The sequence below is a fragment of the Folsomia candida genome, unplaced genomic scaffold, assembly GCF_002217175.1.
Source record: "Folsomia candida strain VU population unplaced genomic scaffold, ASM221717v1 Fcan01_Sc001, whole genome shotgun sequence".
Classification (NCBI taxonomy): domain Eukaryota; kingdom Metazoa; phylum Arthropoda; class Collembola; order Entomobryomorpha; family Isotomidae; genus Folsomia; species Folsomia candida.
In genome coordinates this window covers 670729-693320 of record NW_019091193.1, presented here as the reverse complement: position 1 = coordinate 693320, position 22592 = coordinate 670729, and the positions used below count along the sequence as shown (strand labels likewise).

The window sequence follows — 22592 nt, the reverse complement described above, 5'->3', positions numbered from 1 at the left end:
ACAACTTAGATCAATGCTAATTCAATTTTCGGATTCATCATGAAATTTTGAGAATTTTCATGTGCGACTTGAATTTCCAAGTATTATTGCATATTTTCAGGTTTACATGTTAAACACTAATTTTCGATTTAATAGTCAAAGTCAATGATAACGTTTAAAATTGCACGCTAAATTCGTTTCTTAAATTAGTTTTTCCCTAATACATAATTTTAGGAATTTGGTTTCAACCTGCCCCAAACTCTGGAAAAACCCACAAAAACCCACAAAAACCCAAAAACCCACAAAAACCCCAAAAACCCCGGAAAAACCCCCGGGGTTGGGTTTTTCTAGAAAAACCCCGGGGTTTTCCGAACCCTGCTTAGATCCTCTTCTTCGTAGTTGTTTAAAACTGAGGAGCTTATTCACTTCTCTAAACCATCTGCTGACCGTCAATTGATATGTCAATTCCAAACTTACGTCACCACACCATTGTCAAGATTTGAATGGTTTAATTATACAAAAATTGTTTAAATTGCATCATCTGCTTTCCTAATATTATCTTAAATAAATTATGCACAAATTATTTAAATTGCATCATCCACTTAAATTACTTAAAAGCAAATTTCTGTTATCCAATGTGTAAATCCTACGCGGAAAACACGTTCGATCAAAGCAACACACTCATAAGTCGTGACATCGATAACAATTAATTAATAATGACACTGGCCTGGACAGCTGACATCAAATTGGATATCTATTGCATACAGTATGTCACGAAATTGTAGATGCAACGACATATTTTTTATTTCGATATGATCCCACAATTTCTAAAATTCCGAACTTCGGGAACAAATGTCAAAAGTATCTACGGACTATTTCCGCGTCGTCGATTTTTAATGTCACACGCAGGTCAAAGGTCAGCATTTTTTTAAAGATTCAAAATGAGAGGCCAAAAGTAAAACTCGGTGGATAATTTTTTTTCCACTTTCCAATATTTTTTATTGGACGTGGCAAGGCCTCACGAAAAAAATGAGCTATCGTATGACCGTGCACGATTTTTTTGACGCCCACAGGAATTTTTCGCCCAGAACAGTTTGGAGGTCTAAAATCGTGACCGTGGCGAAATTCAAACAATTGAAATATACAAAACCATATTAACATCGAATACATGCCTTTGTATATTTCGATTGTTTGAATTTCGCCACGGTCACGATTTTAGACCTCCAAACTGTTCTGGGCGAAAAATTCCTGTGGGCGTCAAAAAAATCGTACACGGTCATACGATAGCTCATTTTTTTCGTGAGGCCTTGCCGCGTCAAATAAAAAATATTGGAAAGTCGAAAAAAAATTATCCACCGAGTTTTACTTTTGGCCTCTCATTTTGAATCTTTAAAAAAATGCTGACCTTTGACCTGCGTGTGTCATTAAAAATCGACGACGCGGAAATTGTCCGTAGATACTTTTGACATTTTTTCCCGAAGTTCGGAATTTTAGAAATTGTGGGATCATATCGAAATAAAAAATATGTCGTTGCATCTACAATTTCGTGACATACTGTATGTATTGTCTTGAAGAATATAAATGAGACTAATTCTCTTCTTTCCAACCATTCCACAATTCGTCTTCAACATGAATCTAATTGCCACAATTATTCTCGTTGCCTTCCTCTTCGCTGTAATGGCTGGTAAGTACATTATTTCACCAATTATAGCTCACTTATTTGTGCGCGTCACCTCATTTGCATATTTCGATACATTCTCGAGAAACGAGAGTTTATTCAACATGGAAAGCCAGTCAGTATAGTTTAAACTGGGCATAGTAAGATTTATGCAAATTAGGTGACACGTACACGTACAATAAATTTAACCATACATTTTCGATTCCCACTTTACCCCAAACACTTAGTTTTGAATGTATTTACTTCTAGCCGCCCCACAGCCTAACCAGGGAAGAGCCTAGGACCCTGAACCCGTGCTTAGAGGTAAGACGTAAAATTAATGGTATGTAACAATCTGTGGAATTACATATGTATTTCATTGAAACTTATATAGAAAATTCTATTTTGTATACACTTATTCCTAGTGACGACATGTGGCGGCTTTGTGAACGCATCCTCGGCCTCGATTGAGTTTCAACTTGGCGGGTCAATCCGTGCCGATATGAGGTGCGTCTGGATTGTGCAGGCACCTTCCTCCGCGCAAAGATTCAGCCTTGTTGCTTCCGGTCTTAAAGAAACCGATGGTCTATACGTTACCCCGCTGGCTAGGGCTGCACCGACACAAAAATTGTAAGATTTAAATATATACATATTACTGCAATAATATACATTTGTATTCCTGGCTTGGTGTACAACGATATTTAAATTTCTACTTTAAATTAGTTACCTAAAGATTTCTCGTATTAAAAGTACCCAAGATCCGTTAGTATCGAGCAGGACAAGTTTTCTTGGGTTTTAGGGTAGCAAATATGAACATGACCAACGAGTAGTCGGGATATTTGGGGCTTTCAAATTTAGTGCATATAAAATACATAATATCTGAAAACACGACATGCCTGGCAAATTTTCAGATTAATTAGTTTTATAATCCAATTAATGCGCTACTTTGTTGCGAAATTACTTGGAAAAAAAGATTGTTTTCAGAATGTAATACACAAGAACATACTCATCTTGCCCCCAAAAGCCCGACTATCTTGACAGACAAACCCAAATAATAGCCTTAGTATGGGTTTCAATAGCAAAACCTGAGTAACAAAATATTGCTTTTCATGAATTGAAAATTGAATTATTGTTTTAGAGGTACACTTGGGCAGAACATAATTCTACAGTCAAAAAGCGTCCTGATCACGTTGATTGTTGGACACGCACCAACGCTTGGATTCAAGATGGAATATTATGCGAGCGGATCCAACGTGAATCCAGATATTACCGGTGTCGAAATCTTGACGACGGCGAAAGGAAATTTGACTTACCCCAGAAACGGTGGAATTTATAGGCCCTATGAGACTGCTGTGTTTCCTATCGCCCCAAGTGTCCCGGGACAGCCGACTATCCGCTTTACGAGGATGGATCTTGAAAGTGATTCCTTGTGCGCGTATGATTGGATTCGGATTTACAATTGGTTTGAAGACGATTATCGCCAAGTGGCGAGGTGAGTCTTAAGGTTTTACGAGTAGTTTTGCTCGCATTTGCGAACTAATTTTGTAAGCCCGTCGGTCATTCTCAACTTGCCCCCATTGGTACAGTAGTCAAAAAAACAGACGTGAACTGGCTATTCTTTAACTTTAACGGATGTCTTGACTATAGAAATTTACACGTATTTTTTTAATTTGTCAGATTTTGTGGAAATACAATTCCAACCAGTGCTACCTTCCAGGATGGCGTGGGTTTCGTCTTGTTTTCATCCGATAGTAGCGTCTTCAAGACCGGATTTGACTTCCAATATGAGTAAATACAAGAACGATGAACACGTTGTTGCTCAAAATTTATTGTTTAAGAGCATCATACCATTAATTATATTTATTTGTATGGGTTAATAAAGTCAAGATTCTTAAGCATCACTCTGTATCAAATTGTTACCTGAGAAGGGAATATACTGAGGTGTTCAATGAGTTAAGGGTCGACAGCCATACAAAAATGAACACAAGATTTACATGACTTATTCAGCAAATTGAAGGAATATCCTTGTAAATTCACTTCTCGTCAAGTTGTGACGATATTTATGACGAGCGTGCGACCATCGGTTTGCCGGCGGGAGAGGTCGGCCGTTGGGCTGTAAAATTTGAATAATTCGAATTCGAAAAATCCGGATTTTTCGGATTTCATTCAGAGACGAGTCCGGATTTCCCTACTTTAAGGACACATACATTTACGACGTGAAGATAAAAATCGTTGAAAAAGTGGATTTTAAAAATATTTTGAGTGCTATAAATCCCAGATAGTCATGTAACGCCCCCTGTTCTAACTATGGGGTTTGCGTGTGCCTGTCCACACCCACTTTCATGGGTGCCTCTTATTATATGACTTTTGAGCACATAATTTGTAGAAGTTCACTTTTAGAGAATTTATAAATATATTTATTTATATCAATACCGACTGAAAAATATTGATTTTATAATAAAGTACTAATTTCTACGTAAGAGAGCTAATTTATATATTTATATTTGTTATCACTATCTAGAAGAGAACTTAATCTAAAACTTATGAACAACTAAATCTTAAATTTCCTAAAAATCTACGCAGCAAAGAGGTTACAATATTCCTGAAATCTTATATTTTATTCAACCTTGATGGTTGCAAAACTAAACCTGCTCGTTCCGTGTCTGAAAGAGGACTCCTGACTTCACTCCTCTGCTTACGCTATATATACATTCTGTGTGATAACTACTATGATGACCTAGAGTGCTTGTGGCGCTGATACCACTCTACGCTCCTCATCCCTATCTTATTCTCCCCTTCGTGATCAAGTTGCCTAACACGTCACGATTCCTAACCTTTTGGATTCGGATCGACCCTGTGCGTTGACCCTTGACCTATGTGACCTTTTCTTGTTACACACATATGGAATGATACTTGACTAATATATTCTTAACAAGAAAACTAAGTAAAAGTTAATATTACACTCAACAAGTCGGGACTGATCCATATGATCTCCATTTTCATCATTAGATCGACTTGTTTCGTTGAATTTGCACTTATCTTAACTTTTCTTATTATAAAGATACATGATGATAGTTGATTATCATATTTGTAACAAGTAAACTAAAGATAAGTTGTTATCCTACGCACTGAAGTTAGCTTTGTCATGCTTGATCTCTACCTGCGCACAAAGTCATGGTTTGGACAACCATGAGAGGCGCATTGCTACTTATATAATACGCTTCATATGAAACTAAATCTATGTAGTTGAATCCCTTGACCTTTGGAATGTTAATGTTGCATTTGCATTATCATTACAAAGGTTGCAGTCACTTTACCATGCCGGACATTAAACGCACTTTTTTAAATTTCAAATTTTTGCAGTTCATGCCTGAAAAATATGTCCAGAAATTACCTACATCGTCAGAAAATTTACAAAAATAATGCAATTTCTAAAAAAGTGGAGATTGTAATTTGCTTAAATATTGCTGTCTCACCCCTATCTGATTATTTCAAATATCCAGGAAAGTAATCATTACAAAAAATAATTTAAAACCAGATTTAAATTCGGATTTAAATCCTTAAAAAAGACGGATAATCCGGATTTGAAAAATTGAAACTGATTTGACAGTACCAGTCGGCCGCTGAACGACCAGTAGGTCAAATACATGAACACTTCAACAAAAACAAACAAATTTCAGATAATTTGTACAAATCATTTTTTCACAATTTCCAACAATCTGCGGAAAATCTGGCCAGTTTTGTATTTTTTTTATTATACAACATTTTTGACTTTAGCCCACTTTCACCCCATTTTTGAAAATGTTATATTTTTTAGATATTATGCAAGTATTTTGAAATTATGAAGCGTTTTTGGAAATTGTGCAATTTTTGTTAAAATCCTAAATAATTTGCACAATATCAAATAAGCTTCATAATTTCGAAATACTAATAACAATTGCATGACTTATTTTGCCAGACACACATACATACTATCCTCGCACTCAGGACTGGCACATAATTTGCATATTTTGACGCATTCGCGAGAGACATAGAGTTTATTCAACATGGACAGCCGGTATCGCCGAAAATGGGCATAATGAGATTTATGAGGTGCCAGTCCTGAGTGCGAGGACTATACATATGTTGACAATATGTTCACCATTTTTGCTTAATGCGTCACTCATAGTCGAACCCTGTCCTGGTGACGCTTAAATCTAATGAGAAGAAGACGCCTGTGCCATCCTGGAACGTTACTGCGGGAGCAATCGTACTGCCACAAACCCTGCCCATTAAAAAAACAATAAATTTCCATACTGAAAGCAGCTAAAACATTGGACCACTCACATCGCTACTTGAAGATAATCGTCCTCAAACTAATTGTAAATCCTAACGGAGTCAAATTGGCAGGTTGAACCAGGTTCGATATCTACCCTCGTGATGCGAAGGGTCGGTTGACCCGGGACACTTAGGACGATGGGAAACAAGGCAATCTCATCATTCCTGTAATTTCCACCGTTTCTGGGACAAGTCAAATTTGCCTTCGCCGTTTTCAAGAATGCAAGACTGAATATCTGGGCTCACAGGGAAACCGCTTGCATGATATTCCAACATGAATTCATGCGTGGGCGCGTGTCCAACGACTAAAGTGATCATGACGCTGCTTGAGTTAAGAGTTAAGTTCTGACCAGGTTGAGATCTAGAAATAATTGTTCAATCCTCTAAAGAAACATATGTAGGATTTAGGATCTCATTAATTATATTTAAAATGTCAAGGTCATTTATGCAAGATTTTGCAAGTCAGCCTGCAAAAAATTATTTCATATAATAGCAACAAAACTAGTTGATAAGCTCCTCAAAAACATAAAACGGTAAATTATGTTGGAATTGGATAAAAATGCTTAAAATTTTATATCAGTTTGAAAATTGATATATTTATTTCTTGCATAAAATAATATTCCTTTTACAATAAAATCAGACGAGAATTATTTTAGAAATTATATCACAAGTTTTTACTATATTCGCAGCTCACAGGGTGTGAAGTGAAATCCAAGCAGTCATCTGAAAGTTGCGTAAAATTAAACTTAATTTAAGACACCCAGAAAACCGTGGTAATAATGAATTACCAACCGTACTGTATGAGAATTTTGCGCGATGGGAATAAATTGTGTTGCCCTATCAATAAAATGTCTTCCTGTGGGTGACCAGTTTGGTAACCATTACAGGGTAACAATTTTTACTACCATCGCTTTATAGTCACATTTAGAGTGTGTGTGGGAATGCATCGTTACCACGGTTATTAAGGTTCAGGTTAAATTCTAAATTTACACTTACATTGTCCAATCATTAGTTCCAAAATGTTGCAGTTCTTAAAAAAATGTACATGTAAAAAAAACATTTAAAAAATTTCAAATAAGCACCCAGTTAATAAATATGTATACCTCTTAATTTTGAATATCTTACCCCAACTGTTTTATTTATGATGCAGTCTAAGAAAGGCATGATACTCGAAATCATAGTTGAAAACACATGCTTAGCTGCATGAGAATTTAGTTCCCAATAAGCGTCATCTAATTCCCGACGCGAATCGCCGTGGACTTTCGTCGCATTTTTGAAGTTCCAACGAAATCCGTGAGTCGGATTATAACCAACTGCATAATTTGTAATTGAAATATTCCCAATTAAGGGGGTATTCAAGGTAAATTTTATAAATGCGAAGAAATCTGTCAATTCCAGGTAGTATTCGTCATTTCCAATATATTTGTGATAATATGGTGATGGATCATAAAATACGTGTTCAAGTGAGTTTAATGAGAAGTAATCTCCAGCAAACAATAATCGCGAGGTGTTGATGTATCCTTCAAAAGAAAATATTCCAAAGGAAAAATTGGACGTGGTCCAGGCATCAGTCTCTCTCCATCCGTAAACTGTTGTATTTCTGAAATTGAAGTACATCATATTAATAAATTGTAATTTTGCCTTCGGTTCAAATAAACAAGGTTCGAGATTTATTAGGTTTCTTTATGGTCCCAGTGAGACGTAATGATATTTTTCCAGGGGAGAGGGGGGTAGGTGAGAGTCTACTCTGCATAAATAAAAACTTGAATAAAGACATATGTATGTACACCCAAATGTGTCTCACTTCCCATCGTAAATTTCAAAATCTGTGATCGACAGCATCCCCTATTCCCTTGTAAAACACCCATCTTTGAGGAAAAAGATCATTATGTCTCAGTGGGACCATAATAAGTACTAGATACGACTAAATTAGGTATCTATTTGTAATAAGTTGTAACCAACTTTGATGTCAAATCGACAAGACCGTCCGTCAAACCGATGTAAAATGGGAGAAGAAAGCGAAATGGGGGCAGGACGATGCCGTCTTCGTCTGTTGGAATTGAAATATTTAGTTTTGGCTGGGATTAGGATTCGTGGATCGGCCAATCTTTAAGGACGGATACGATGTATGGCTCCCAAAATTTGGAGTCTTGAGGGACTACTTCTGAGTAATAAAATGAATCATATAGACTTTTTAAAACTGTTGTAACAAATATATGACAGAGGATTTATTAGTTACTTTGTAGTAGTTGTAGAATTCCATTTTCAGCACCAGACAAATTGATTACCACGGCCAATATGACAAACAATTTAATTGACATTTTGAACGATCAAGTTGTATAGTTTTAATGATTTGTTGGATGGGAAGCGATTTGTATTTATAATACAATATTTTGGACCACAATTACTCACTGCGCATTTTGAGGTATAGATAAAGATAATTGGGTATTGTCCTCTGTCCAAAGGTTGACGCCAGAATAAGGAAAATTGTATATAAATTGATATGAAGTTAAATAAACAACGTAAGACGAAATTGTCGGATGATCAATTTAATTGGTTTTGGTTATTCTAATGGAGCAAATAGATTTATCTTTTCGGGATCGTATGACCACCACTTTACAATTCATATCAAAAGAATATACGTATGTACCCATTTGTTATTTAACTTGATTTGACTCCTTTAATAGGATTATATATCTCCCTGTCGAGCAAGCCTTTACGTCTGATACATAGTATTTGCTCCTAATTGGACAGAATTTTTTACTGGCTTAATCCGTTGCATTATTTTCTCACGTATCGCTATATATCGAAGTATGTCTGTATTTATATACCTACCAAAGACTATATATGTTTATAAACATATATCTATAGATCAGAATCAGATCTACAGAATCGATAGATTCTCAGTTTGTTAACTCGTCAAAAATTTGGAGTTAATTATGGTTACATTTAATTTAAGATTTGGACAGAAATCAATTTTTTTATTACGTATGTACAATGGACTGGACAAAAAATTAAACCATGGCAATGATTATTTACATAAATGGAAACATTTTGGAAATATTCATTGTCGATAATGTTATGGTCGAGGCATTTTAATTAAGAACATTTCAGTCTACAGGTATATATCTTGATGAGAGGCTTATGTATTGTCCATTTCATAATGCTTAACACCATTGAAATTTGAAATTCGGATTAATTTTTCAATTGTTGGCCGATTTTCAAAATTCCGACTGTTTTCTAAAGCTCAGAACGATCGTCGAAATATTTATTCCAAGATTTTTGAAATTCGACCACAGCCCCTCGAAATTAAGGTCACAATTTAAAAAAATGTAAATTACAATTAATACCTGCAGCGGAATTCCAAAGCAAAAAAAATTGAATTCCATCTCGGAAATATTCCTCCACCCCCTGCGCACCACACAAGTGCTCCACCTCTAGTGGGTGTGGCCCTCGGCGTCTTTTCGATTTTAACGAAAACATAGGTTGTGGTATATCATTTTTCTCAGCTCGATGAGGACATTACCACTGAATACTTAAAATTTACGAACCACGCCCCCAGTCCGTGCGGTTCTCAGTCTCTTTAAAATTCAATCGAACCATGTAATATTTCATTCTTTGCAGCTTGAGGAAGAGGTCTCGACAGAATACCTCAAATTTAGAAACCACATCCGCAGTGGGTGTGGTTCCAAAATTTGTATCCAACATTTGCACTCGAAATATTACATTTAATCTGGTAAGAAATTTATCCAATCTCAAGTTGAGCATGTACATACATACATACGTATTTTGTATTTGTAATGGAATTTATTGTATTGTGAAAATGGTTTAATACAACTACCTTTTGTGTGTTACTCTAATTTTCCCTGGCTGCCAGCCTACAAAACTGCGGAGGATTTTTTGGGTGTGGTGGGGATAGGGACGTCTTGCCTACCACATCTCTTTAACCTTTGACCTTGAGAGGACGCTCAAAGGGTCACCCGCTGAGAACTATTGGGTCTCTGGGGACGCCCGGTTGCACCCATGGAACCTGGCATTCATAATTGCGGTAGGATGCTGGCGGGCCAAGATCTTGCCAAAAATTTTACCTGAGCAAAAAAAGAAGGCGCCCCAAGCCGCTTGCGCCTTCTGCGCTCGCTAGCTAATTTGTTGCTCAACCTAATAATTGAGTAAAATATTATTCCCAGGCCCAATTTTTGGCCCAAATCAAAAAACAATTTCACGCAAAATATGAGTGGGGGCAAGAAATTATTGTGATTTTAATGACACACGTTAGCTTATGTGTGGGAATATTCCCAAAATGATCGAAAAACTAGAGGCGTTAGCAAAACTTTTAGTGACGAAATTCAAGTGTCATTTCCCAGGATGGCGCGGGTGTTGTGTTCTTTTCATAAGATTCTTTCGTCTCCAAGACCGGATTCGACTTCCAATATGAGTAACGCATTTAGAAAAAAAGGTGAAAACATTATTCCCTAAATTCTTCGTAAGTATTCGAGGGACTATATTTATTTTTGGTAAATAATTGGAGATTTTATACATCATTCCGTCAATTATCTACATATGTATGCCAATGTCATTTCCCGTTCATTGTTCCGTCCGTTTTATGCAATTTATGCATCTTGCCAAATTCGCAATTATCTAACCATAACCCGTTTTACATGGACGTGAGAGTTTGTTTAATACATGAATGATTATTGCACATGTATAAATGTTGAACTAAAGGCCAAATAACTGGGATTGCATAGATGTACATAAATATGTATGCCCCATATTGAGGTCAAACTTAAGGTTATCCGATTAAAGTTGACGCTTCATAAGATGACGGATTTCTGTATTTCTGATGCAATTTTATTAATTTTCGTACCGTTACTTTCTCATGTTCACAATAATAAATATTAAGCATAACATCATAGTTATCATACCAATATGTTTAATTAGTTTCAATGAAACTGAGTAAATTACATATATATGTATCCAGATAATTTGTATTATTTTTATTCTTTACTAACCAGTGGTCCTTTTTCTTCGGGATCAAAACGGTATATTCGTATCCCAATTTCCACCACGGTTCAAGTTACTGCAGAACTCGGGCCTTCTACCTTGTTGTAAGCACTACAAAAAATATTGGTTTCATTATCCAATTTATACGCAACTTTCTTACATATTTATATGCATGTAAGTACAATGCAACAAAATTCTACCAAGTCTCGCAGTTTGTATTCTTTTGTTGAACGTAATACAGGTAGTTAATTTAGTGGTATTAAGTTTGAGTTAGATTTCGGCCTGCTTGAGTGCTTTTTAGTAATTAAATAATTATTAAAATAGTAATCAAATGGGTTCGTGATTTTGAGTTGTATAAATCTAGCTATATGTAGAATACATACATACATGAGAATAATGTCCATAAATCCAAAAATATGGGTTATTTGTTACCTGCTTGTGCAAATTAAAACTAAACCGGTCAAAATCGGAGAAAACTAGATTACACGTGCCCATTGTATGTAAGTAAGTCACAATTATTGATGCCCTTGCCTGTTCATAGGATGTCAGTCGCTGCGTTTTGCGGTAGTTCCAGCCGCCAAACGTTTGCCAACCTGGCGTACCTTGGTATGGTGGTGAGCTGTAGAGATGTTTGTAAAAGTTATGTGCATATGTATGTATGTAACCATATTCGATGGTAAATATAGAAAATTTATTGTAAATATTCGAATAAATAAGTAAGTCGCTTGTACCATCCCCCATAAGTTATGAATGGCATCGCTTGACGGGATTTCCTTCCCCTGGTTTTTACAGACTTACTAGGGATACCTTTTCTATGATAGTTGAAAAATGAGTTCTAATTTAACTTTTTGCATGCACCATCCTATGTTTTGATTGCAAAGTGCAAACATTTTTCTGCAAAACCAATTTGCCAATTTTTTAATAGCCTTCAAAGTTGGCGAAAGTGAGGGTGGACTAGACGGAGTGGGAGCGTGTGGAGCTGGGGGCGTACGTGCCCCCATCTTTATCATTTCCTCGAGATTATAATTATTGCGTTCGATACTTTCAATCTCCCATTCCTGCGATGACGATTCTTCGGAAGTTGTGTCGGTTTGAGCAGCACTGTCACCGTAAATGTCAATTTCATCGTCACTGGTAATTTCTAATGCATCGAGCGTTTCAAATGTACTGGTTGAAAAATTTAATTTAAAAAGTAAATTTTCGATTAAAATCAGTCCTTCACTTGCTAAGTCGTTTAGATTTAAACCACTGTCAATTATAGGTACTCCAGCCGTGTCATATTTTAGTTTTACTAATTCTAGTAATAATTCGCACACTTTAATGATTTTCGCCATATTTAGAGTGGTAATTGCTAATATGATTACTTAATTGAACAATTTTCAGAGAAGTTTTAACAAAAGAGAAAGAGCTGATGACTAAAATAACAACAGGATTTAAGTATTTACTTGGTGCGTAAACTGGGCAAACTGATCTTACCACTTCGCACAATGCCATCAACATGCATCATTTTTTTTCATTCACTTAACTAAGTTTTCTTACAATTAATTAAATTTCAAGTAAACATAAGTTACTAAATTTATCAAACATAAGTTACTGATGGATTTCCTTGCGTCATACAGATGATAGTGACCGTCACAGGTGGTTAGTGTATAGTGGGGGGCACGACCGCCCCCATCTCCACACGCTCCCACTCCGCCTAGTCCACCCCCACTTTCGCCAACTTTGAAGGCTATTAAAAAATTGGCAAATTGGTTTTGCAGAAAAATATTTGCACTTTGCAATCAAAACATATCATGGTGCATGCAAAAAGTTAAATTAGAACTCATTTTTCAACTATCATAGAAAGGGTATCCCTAGTTAGACCTGAAATCCTTGCCCTTAAAATCAAATATTTATTTTTATTCACACTCTAAATAGCTTGGAGACAAATCACGACGGCGGAGGTATTTAATTATTATTTTGCCATATTTTTGGGTAATGGTTTTGTCACCAACGGAAAACAAGTCGAAACTTTTGTACCAAACGGGAAACAAGCATCATGTGTAAGGTACAAGAGTTTTTGTTAACTTATTTTCCGTTCGTGACAAAATGTCTCTGCATTCATTACCCAAAAAAGAGCAGTATTTGGAGTATACTACCGCTCCGGATGATGGTTTGTCCCCAAATAATTTAGAGTGCACGGTAACGCAAGTCAAGGATATGCTGAAATTATTATGAAAAAATATATAACATTTTTTAAATACTTACCACGCGGTCTGATTGTGCCATAAGATTTGCAACTTTCTCGGGGACAAAGGTGATACTCGGTTTGTCATTTTTGTCTAAAAATAAAAATGTGTTCGCTTAGAACTTTGGTTTCACCAAATTGTCCGGGTGCCGGACATTAAAATAACTTGAATTGTTAATTTACCATTTTCTGGAACCAATAAATGAGCAGGATTGTGGTTTATGAGTGCATGACTGAAGATAAGCATTCCAGTTTTATCGACTTTCTGTCCTTTGTCAATAGGAGAGCCAAACGCCCCAGACAAAATAATGCGATGAAACACGAAACCTGTAAACATTAAGAAATATAACCGTCAAATATACACGAATGATTTATGTATGACCCAGTTCAGGTTCCCCTAATTCATACATGATTTATAACTATTGTTGATAAATGTTGACACATTATTTCCACCTCGCTTTAATTGAAAGCTTAATCTAAGCTGATATAAATACAGCTCAAGGGGTATGTACAGGTTAACAAAACATTTCAAACAAATCAAATGTTCCTAAGTCTCACCTTCTGGTGGAGAGTGGTTTGATTCGACCTTCAATTAGAAAGTTTTAATCGAGAAGCTTAAAAAATCTATTTTGCGTGAAGTATTCAGGTTTACTTAAGTTTGCATGTTTTCGCTTACAAAACAAAAATTTCGCATGGGTTTTTCAAAATAAAAAACGAAAATAAATCCGGCTGTTTAAGGAATGAGATTTTCCTCTAAATCAGAACTTTAAAGCGGGTGTTATGTAAATACATGAATTGGTGTAACAATAAGTGAACTGTGTTTTTTGTGCTAAATTTTACCCTCTACACTCAAAACCGTTCCTTAGCTTTGCTATTTTTCATATTACAGATATTCACGTGGCTAAGGATAGCCTTAATACGTATGATTATTCTTCACCTGCATATTTTAAGCAGTATAAAGCAGAAAACAGAATTATTAATCCAAAAATTCATAAAATTGTACCTTATGTAAATTTCGCATTTTCGCTGTGCTTAAATTACTCAAAACTTCACGAGTTTATGCACAAATGGTTTGAACTTTGCGAGAGATGATGTCAACTTCGTAGTCGGATGACAACTGACCTTCGCCAGGGTTACAAGTGATATATATCATTGAGTGAGATTTAGTGAGATTTAATGATTTATATCATTTATCTCAGTTGGGGCTGAGTGAGAAATATGAGAAATAATGAGATAAACTTGTAGTTCATAACCCCGTCCGCTAGGTGGCGCTAGTGCATGGCTCATAAATCTCACTATTTCTCATATTTCTCATGTCTCACTATTTCTCACTATATCTCAGTGAGATGAGATTTATGAAGGTGAGATGAGATTTCTGCAACCCTGACCCTCGCCTTACAGTTAAGTTTGCATCCATCACGACGCGATATTTTCATATGCGGCCGAAATTACCCAACCGTACGGCCAAGATTTAAAGGAAAACCCCGGAATGACCTCAAAATCTTTTTCAGGGGTACATATCAAGTAACCTGACACCAGTCCGATGGAATTTTTTGGGTTTGGATGCTTGGAACAAAGCTTTTTCAATGGAAGAGATAAAAAATGTCTGTTGTTTGGAAACCCCTTTCACCGATTCCTCCACTTTGAGGTCACTTTTTGCGCTCGTTTTTGAAGATAGAAATTTGAAACTTGGTACATGTGTGACCGTGATCTTGGGGATTGCGTGTTCGAAATTTGGCGCCAAAACGGATAAAGGGTTCGCCGTTTACCCATAAATTTGTCTTTCCACAAAATCTGTAAACACCCTCTGTATATTATTAACTCCTTAAGATTCGTTACTAAGGTACTCAAAAATTTTAAATTTGACCTCTCTGATTTAAATACTAGACTGGAATCTGTAGTTGGATCAAAGTCGCATGGTTGGGTACTCATTCAGTAGTTATGTGTATTAATGGACCATGCATAAAGAATGTAGTCGGTGTATCTATACGGTCCGTTTATATGCGACTCATGCCGTAATTTGAATATGCAAAAGATAAGTTGAACTTACCCGTCGTAAAGTCATTTGCACCGATCGCGTCCTCTCTGCACTGCCCACATCGACCTTTATGGTTTTGTTTATAAAACTTGTTGCATCCTACCTCGAATTTTATGACAATATGATGTCCGAATGAACCCGCTTGTGTCACGTAATCATCACCTTTACTCTGCAAAAAGTACCCGAATTGGACTATTTATGTGAACTATATAAATGTTTATTGCTTGCAGGTAAAGAAGTACCTGAACACTTTGTTACTTCCATTTCTTAAATTTATTGGACTGGGTACCTCAACAGTCTATTAGTTACCGTAGTAATGCCATCACTACGATACCACTTTACTAATCAAAGAACCAATATGACAAAAAAACATTAAAGTAAACACAAAGGAGCTCATCATGTGTATATATTTAATACAATATTTGTACGGTGCTCAAATGCATGTAAGTAAACGTATGTAGGACCTACTATGTACGTAGGTACTGAAATACAAGTTTGATACTGAATAATTAATACAAATCTACAATTTATTAACCGGCACTAAATATAATTCTTATATGCAAATCTGTTCAATCAACAATATGTTCATCATTTTTATTTAATACGTTATTCATACTCAAAGTCGAACCCAGTTCTGGTGACGCTAAAATCTGATGAAAAGAAGACGACGCCCGCGCCATCCTGGAGTGTTACACTTGTTGGAATTGTATACGCACAAAATCTGCAAATTAAAAAAAAACAATAAATTTCCATACGCAGCGCAGCTAAAAAATTGATTCACTCACATCGCTACTTGGAGATAATCGTCCTCAAACCAATTGTAAATCCTAACGGAGTCAAATTGGCAACTTGAACCAGATTCAACATCCACCCTCGTGATGCGCACGGTCGGTTGCCCCGGGACACTTGGGGCAATGGGAAACAAGGCGATCTCATCATTCCTGTAATTTCCACCGTTGCTGGGATAGGTCAAGTTTCCCTTCGCCGTAGAAAAGATCGCGTGACTGGTAATATCTGGGCTCACAGGAGAACCGCTCGCATAATATTCCATTTTAAATCCAAGCGAGGGCTCGTGTCCAACGATCAAGGTGATCATCACGCTTCTTGTGTTTAGTGTCACGTTTTGACCAGGTGTAGATCTAAAAATTATAATTCAATCCTCTAATGAAACATAGGATGGTCCTGTCATGGATTCCTTCTAATCTGTGCTAGCTAAGATCCATGACATGCACACATACATGTACATACTCAAATCTTACAATTTTCTTGAGTTACTAAGGCCAGTCCATAATACTGGGTGATGTAAAGACCGTCGGTTTCTTTAAGACCGGAAGAAACCAGGGTGAACCTCTGCACGTTGTAAGGCGCCTGCACAATCCAAACGCACCTCATATCGGCACGGATGGACCCGCCAAGTTGAAACTCAATCGAGGCAGATGATACGTCCATATTTCCGCCACATGTCGTCACTAAAAATAAGTTAAAATATAAAATAAACTCTTAGATAATACCTTACTGACGAATGACCAATGACGAATTTTATAGCCTTACCACTAAGTCCGGGTTCAGGATCCTCTGGTCTTTCCTGGTTGGGCTGTGGAGCGGCTATTTAGAAATACGGGCATACAAAACTAAATGTCTGGGGTAAGGTGAGAAGTATAATTTTATGGGATATTTATTTGTATAAATACAAATAAATACCCTACAGACTACAAGTATGGAAATTTACATACCTGTGACCACAGCGAAGAGGCAGGTGACGAGAATAATTCGTGAAGTTGGATTCATGTTGAAGGCAAATTTGAGTGTGATTGAAGAGGATAGAATAGATCTCAAATTTATACTTTGCATGACAATCGATTCAATAATTGGTTTTGCTTGTATTTAGGGATCACACTTGTCCAGACCAGTGTTCATTGTGTCATCATTAACTTTTATCGATGTTAGGGTATATGTATTACTCTGCTGGGATACATTATCGCTGTGGAATTGACACGTTAGCTACATTCAGCTTGATGTGAAGCACGACCTTGCAAGTGATTAGTTATACATCTGTACCATTCCAATCCTGAGCATGATGACGTAAAGGTTAGAGTGCATGTGATGTACCTTTTTCAGATCAATAACTCTCAAGATTTCCAAATGAATGGGAGGGGACACATACGTAAAATATGAATAGAGGGTCACCATATTTACATAGTTTGGCGCACGTATTAGCGAGGGACATATCCCAAGTAGAAGAATCAAATTGTGACAATGTGAAATATCACATGCTGGATCACAGTGAATGACGGCCGCTTTTTGCAAGTTGATACAATGTTAAAAACATGACGTTGCTCAAATGTGATTTTGTCGTGCATATCACGTTTATTTCACGCTTATATTGCCAAATATAACACGCCTTGCACATGTCAATAATGTGAAATACATGGTGCTGGTTTTCATTTAATTAATTTAATTTTTCATTTAATTTATACACACATTTATTAATTTGATCAGTTAAATGTGAAACAAATTAATAGCATATACATACACTAATTGTCCATTACTACACATACATAATTATAATAGGAGAATCAAATTATAAAAAATTATGGTACTGATTTTTCTGTCTAAATGGTCAATTCGTTCAAATAACAATAGATTTAAATACTTTTAAGACAACTAAATGGTAAACATAAGTACTCGTTGGAATAAAATATTGGTTTAAATCTTAACCTCATTGCTATATTTTAAATCTGCATAGATTTGGAAATGGGTATTTATCATGCCTACGTACATATGTATACTACGCTGATAATAATCTGGTAGAGTCACATATACATTTTCTGCAGTGGTATACATAGATTTGGTAACAATATTTCAGTACTACATTTTGATTTGATTTGATTTATTTCAATGAGGCACCCCACTGCATGGGACTTTACACCTCAAGGATAAAAAAGAAAGTCATACATTACACAATTTTCATTTTGCTTGTACATACGTATATCAACTGATGATTACGTCATAGAAAAACAATCTTGATACTCAAATGAATCGTATTTGTATAGTTTGTATTTGTATAGTATAGTTTGGTCAGAAACAGTGCGGAACATACCTTTTGAAAATTAATAATAAAACACCCACGTACATATACCAAATGATGATTACGTCATAGAAAATCTTGATACTCATCCGAATCGAATAACTCGAATAATTCTATAACTCTTTTTGTATTCTGGACATTTAAAAAGTACTTCTTCACCTCTTTTTTAAACATAATTAGACTCATCTTTCCATGCTCATTTTTTAAATTTAATGGTAGATTAGACCATGACATTGGTACATAGAAGTTTGGGCACTATCGAAACATTTCTAAACTGTAATGCCCGATATTACATGAGTATGTACATACATGTGTACAAGCGGTCACATATGACCATACTTTGCTTAGTAAAGATTTGATAGTAATACCAGTTTTCTAATAATGTACCAAGCTTCAAGTGTATTCACCCGAAACTAAGAATGTTTGATTTTTATAAAGTTTTATAAAGTTTGGCTTATCCACCTAAAAACTAATCTGCTGACAACTTACTCATTTGGCAAATGTTCATGCACTGCATCCTTTGCCCCATCATCACCCTGATTGGAGTGGTATAAATAATTAAGCGAAATAAATCTGTGAGCGTCTATTAAATGTGCCAATCCAACCTAGATAAGTTATTCCATCAAAACAATAAACCTGTAACTCGTGACAATAAATGACAAGCTCATGACAATAAATACGTGATGATGACATAGTGCATGAACCTTGGTAAGCAAATCCAATTACATTATCGAATGTCATCCTCACTATAAATTTGAGAACAATTCTTTTCTCTCCAATCACATGATATCTCCAGCATGAATCCAACTGCCAACCTCGTTCTGGTTGCCTTCCTTTTCGCTATGGGCACATGAAAATACCCGTATTAATTAATAAAAACAAATTATATTTTGCATTCTCATCTTACGCTACCTATTTATTTTTGAATTTACATATTTCTAGCCGGTCTACAGCCTAAATGAAAAACACAGATGAAAAATGGACCAAATATAATTAATTTGAAGTATCAAGTTGAGTTACATAGATGAGCACCAGAAAATGGAGTCAATTCAAAACTTTTCTGATATATTTCACTCCTTTTGAATCACAATGTTTCGCTTGATATTAATTCTACTCTCCAGGCAGCTGATACATCATTAAGTTACTACCATGCAGCGTGCTTATTGGTTCCAAACTGATCCCTTTTTCATGAACTCTCTTGACCTTTTGTAGCGATCTTGACCTCCACACCATATCACATGACCATGCCAAAAACAAAAGCTCCGTCAAATTGCTTGCCCGAAGAGGATACGTGCATGGCTACCGTAATTGATTGATTGATTTATTTATTTAATCCACCACTCTCTTAGGCCTCCGGCCCATAGAGCACAACAAGAGAAATTTACATCAATTAATGTGACGGGTTACATATCAAAACTTCAATTTCCAAACAACAAATATTACGGCTACCGTAATTATGCATCAATTTTATTAAATTTGTATTCCTTGTAGTCTTCAAAAATATTCTGCGAATATAAATTAATAAATTTGCGCCGCGCCGCCGAAAAATCTTCCAAAATTGGCGCCACCGCCGCCAACAAATTCGTCGGCGTTGACCTCTGCGTTGGTGCGTAAAATTTTGCGTAATAGCGACATTTCCAATAATATATGGGTTGAACTTTTGTAATAAAGTCGAGATTTTTATATGTCATTTTATGTATCTGATTTATCTGAGACATTTTAATCCGGTTTGTTGAACTGTGTTTGATGTTTTGTAAATGGAATCTTTGGGTAAATTTGGTCGGGTCAAATTGATATTGGGAAATTTGTTGCGGGTTGATTTACTTTGGAACAAATCTGATCTAGGCAATTTGGTCTCGTTAGTTTGAAATAACTAGGAACATTTTTCATTCACAAAACGCTCGGTGACAGCGCAGTTGACAAAATTGGTACTATCACCACATGCAAACAGCCCACCAGAAGTGCATATGTATGTAGGTGGCACCAAGTAGAAGCATGCATACTAGCAACTCCGATCATCAGAGAGCGCTAAGTCACATTTCAAAGATTGTTGGTTATATGTAGGAACGGGTACTTCCAGCTTTGCAAAACAGTCAATACTTTAAGAAAATTTCGGTTCCGATGGACCAAAACTGGTAATGAAGTTGCGTAGTCCTCAACAAAAGTATGAATGTCGGAGTTGAAGAAAAAAGTTAAATATGAAATGATACGGGGTTAAGGTCTACTTTGTCTAAAGTTAGTAATTTAGAATACCGTAAAAACTCAAATAGTAGCCCTGCTCAAATAGTAGCCCTGCCCAAATAGTAGCCTTATTCGAATTATAGACGTTCGTCAATTTCCAATGTACATACATACAAGCAGACATCTCCTAGCCAGCTCATTTACGTACTTAAATCACTATTCAATTTAATCTCCGTTATACAAAATCGAATTGAACACGAAATTCGGCTTATCGGAGAAATTATTAAAATTAAGAGCAGGCATAACCTATAGAATTGTCATCTAGTACGAACCTAAGGGAGAATTTGGTGCTGTTATTAAAATTTAATTTGAGTTTGATTCAGGAAACAAAATTACAATAGTTGTTTGCTAATAATAGTCGTGCATCTTTTCATAACTTTATAAATAGTGACCGTACCCAAATAGTAGCCTTGCTCAAATAGTAGCCGGGTCCCAGCCACCGATTTTTTAAATAGTAGCCCCCGGCTACTATTTTAGTTTTTACGGTATCTTACACAAGTTCGAAATTTTAAAAATCATTTTTTGACCATTTACACGCTAAAATTCCAAGTGATCCAATTGCTATAAGATTTGCGCTAACCTGGGAATGATAAATGCATCAAATTCATGCCGCATGAAATTTACTTCATCAAATCAGATTGACCAAATTAGCCTGATGCCCCTAACATAAATAAAATTATTTTTGCCTTTAAGATGTCTTTTGCAGCCACTCAAATAAATGAATGAAATGCACACTCTACCCAACAAACCGTAAGGTTAAGAATTTGACACAGGGTGATGCATAAGAATCTTGATTTTATTAAACACAAAAAAGTAATTATTGCTATGCCACTCCCAAACAAACAAGGCTTACAACAATGTGTTCATCATTTTAATATCTACTCATATTGGAAATCAAACCCAGTCTTGGCGACGCTATAATCTGATTTGAACAAGACCAAACCCACGCCATCCTGGAACGTTACACTGGTTGGAATTGTGCTCCCACAAAATCTGAAAATGAGAAACTACGTACAAATTTCTACCCTTACACTACAGCAGATAAAACCATGACCCGCCCACCTTGAAACTTGACGATAATTGCCATCAAACCAATTGTAAATCCGAATGGAGTCGTACCAGCAGGTAGAATCATCAGAACCAAGAATTGTGCAGTGGTGTGTGTTACCAGTTGAACTTGGCGCTTGATTACACACGTGTCTCACATTGTCCAAGCTAATGTCACCTAGCGGCAGGTGGGGCACTATGTTACATTTTTCGTTTCTAGAGGGCGTTTTTCGCTAAAGTGTCAAAACGTGTCCAAAACGTTGACGAACACGATAACAACGAAACACACCCTTTAGATCTGCCGAGACTTGATCAAATGAACGGGCACACCCCCTAAACTTGACATTTGACCTGTGACCTGGGCACACCCACCAGACTTCACATTTGACCTGTGACCTTGGCACACCCACTAGATTTGACATTTGACCTGTGACCTTGGCACACCCACTAGATTTGACATTTGACCTGTGACCTTGGCACACACCCCTGGACTTGACATTTGACCTGCGACCTGCGTACAACCCATAAAGTTGACACTTTACAGAGTTGACACTTGACCTGTGACCTGGGCACACCCGCTACACTTGACCTGTGACCTCGGCACACCCGCTACACTTGACCTGTGACCTGGGCACACCCACTAGATTTGACATTTCACCTGTGACCTGGGCACACCCACTAGATTTGACATTTCACCTGTGACCTGGGCACATCCACTATACTTGACCTGTGACCTCTGTGCCCCACGGTAAAGTTGACACTTGACCTGTGCCTTACTAATTTTAATTACCTACCAGTGCCACCTATCGGATGATGGCTGTTTTTCAGGGCTAGAGGGCGGGATTTTGGTTTAAGTGCCTAAACGTACTTAAAACGTTAGAACAATGCCATACTTCAGAGTTGTGACCTAACGTTTTTCGTGGTAACCCCCTTTAGAGTCGTGACCTAACGTTTTTCGAGGTCATCCCCTTTAGAGTCGTGACCTAACATTTTTCGT

General features: G+C 36.5%; 1 protein-coding gene and 2 long non-coding RNA genes across 4 annotated transcripts; all 3 read right to left on the bottom strand.

Moving 5' to 3' along the window:
* Nucleotides 1-6535: 6535 nt before the first annotated feature.
* On the bottom strand, nucleotides 6536-8297 carry LOC118433308. Its single transcript, XR_004833308.1, has 5 exons — nucleotides 8193-8297; nucleotides 7916-8117; nucleotides 7079-7553; nucleotides 6950-6983; nucleotides 6536-6676 (listed from the first exon to the last, which is right to left on the bottom strand). It is a non-coding gene; the product is annotated as an uncharacterized LOC118433308 (long non-coding RNA).
* A 2506-nt stretch (nucleotides 8298-10803) lies between these two features.
* LOC110842405 lies at nucleotides 10804-14308 on the bottom strand. Its single transcript, XR_002547347.2, has 4 exons — nucleotides 14185-14308; nucleotides 13365-13508; nucleotides 13202-13275; nucleotides 10804-11573 (listed from the first exon to the last, which is right to left on the bottom strand). It is a non-coding gene; the product is annotated as an uncharacterized LOC110842405 (long non-coding RNA).
* A 1417-nt stretch (nucleotides 14309-15725) lies between these two features.
* Nucleotides 15726-17062, bottom strand: LOC110850325 (exoskeleton protein RP43). Of its 2 annotated transcripts, XM_022097762.2 has the most exons (5): nucleotides 16953-17062; nucleotides 16771-16824; nucleotides 16479-16688; nucleotides 16005-16358; nucleotides 15726-15940 (listed from the first exon to the last, which is right to left on the bottom strand). In XM_022097762.2, exons 1-4 carry the CDS (start codon nucleotides 17005-17007, stop codon nucleotides 16336-16338), a joined length of 342 nt encoding a protein of 113 aa, XP_021953454.1. In that variant the 5' UTR covers nucleotides 17008-17062; the 3' UTR covers nucleotides 15726-15940; nucleotides 16005-16335. The 2 variants fall into 2 exon arrangements, with proteins under 2 accessions (XP_021953454.1, XP_035708008.1); XM_035852115.1 differs by lacking the exons at nucleotides 16479-16688; nucleotides 16771-16824; nucleotides 16953-17062 and having other exon boundaries at nucleotides 16005-16472.
* Between the last annotated feature and the right edge of the window lie 5530 nt (nucleotides 17063-22592).

Bases quoted from the DNA above. Each gene is read 5' to 3' on its own strand.
- LOC110850325 (XM_035852115.1), bottom strand. From the start codon at position 16,315: ATGATCACCTTGATCGTTGGACACGAGCCCTCGCTTGGATTTAAAATG. The intron at 15,941-16,004 runs GTGAGTGAATCA...TTTAATTTGCAG, and splicing joins GATTATCTCCAAGTAGCGAT to ATTTTGTGCGTATACAATTC.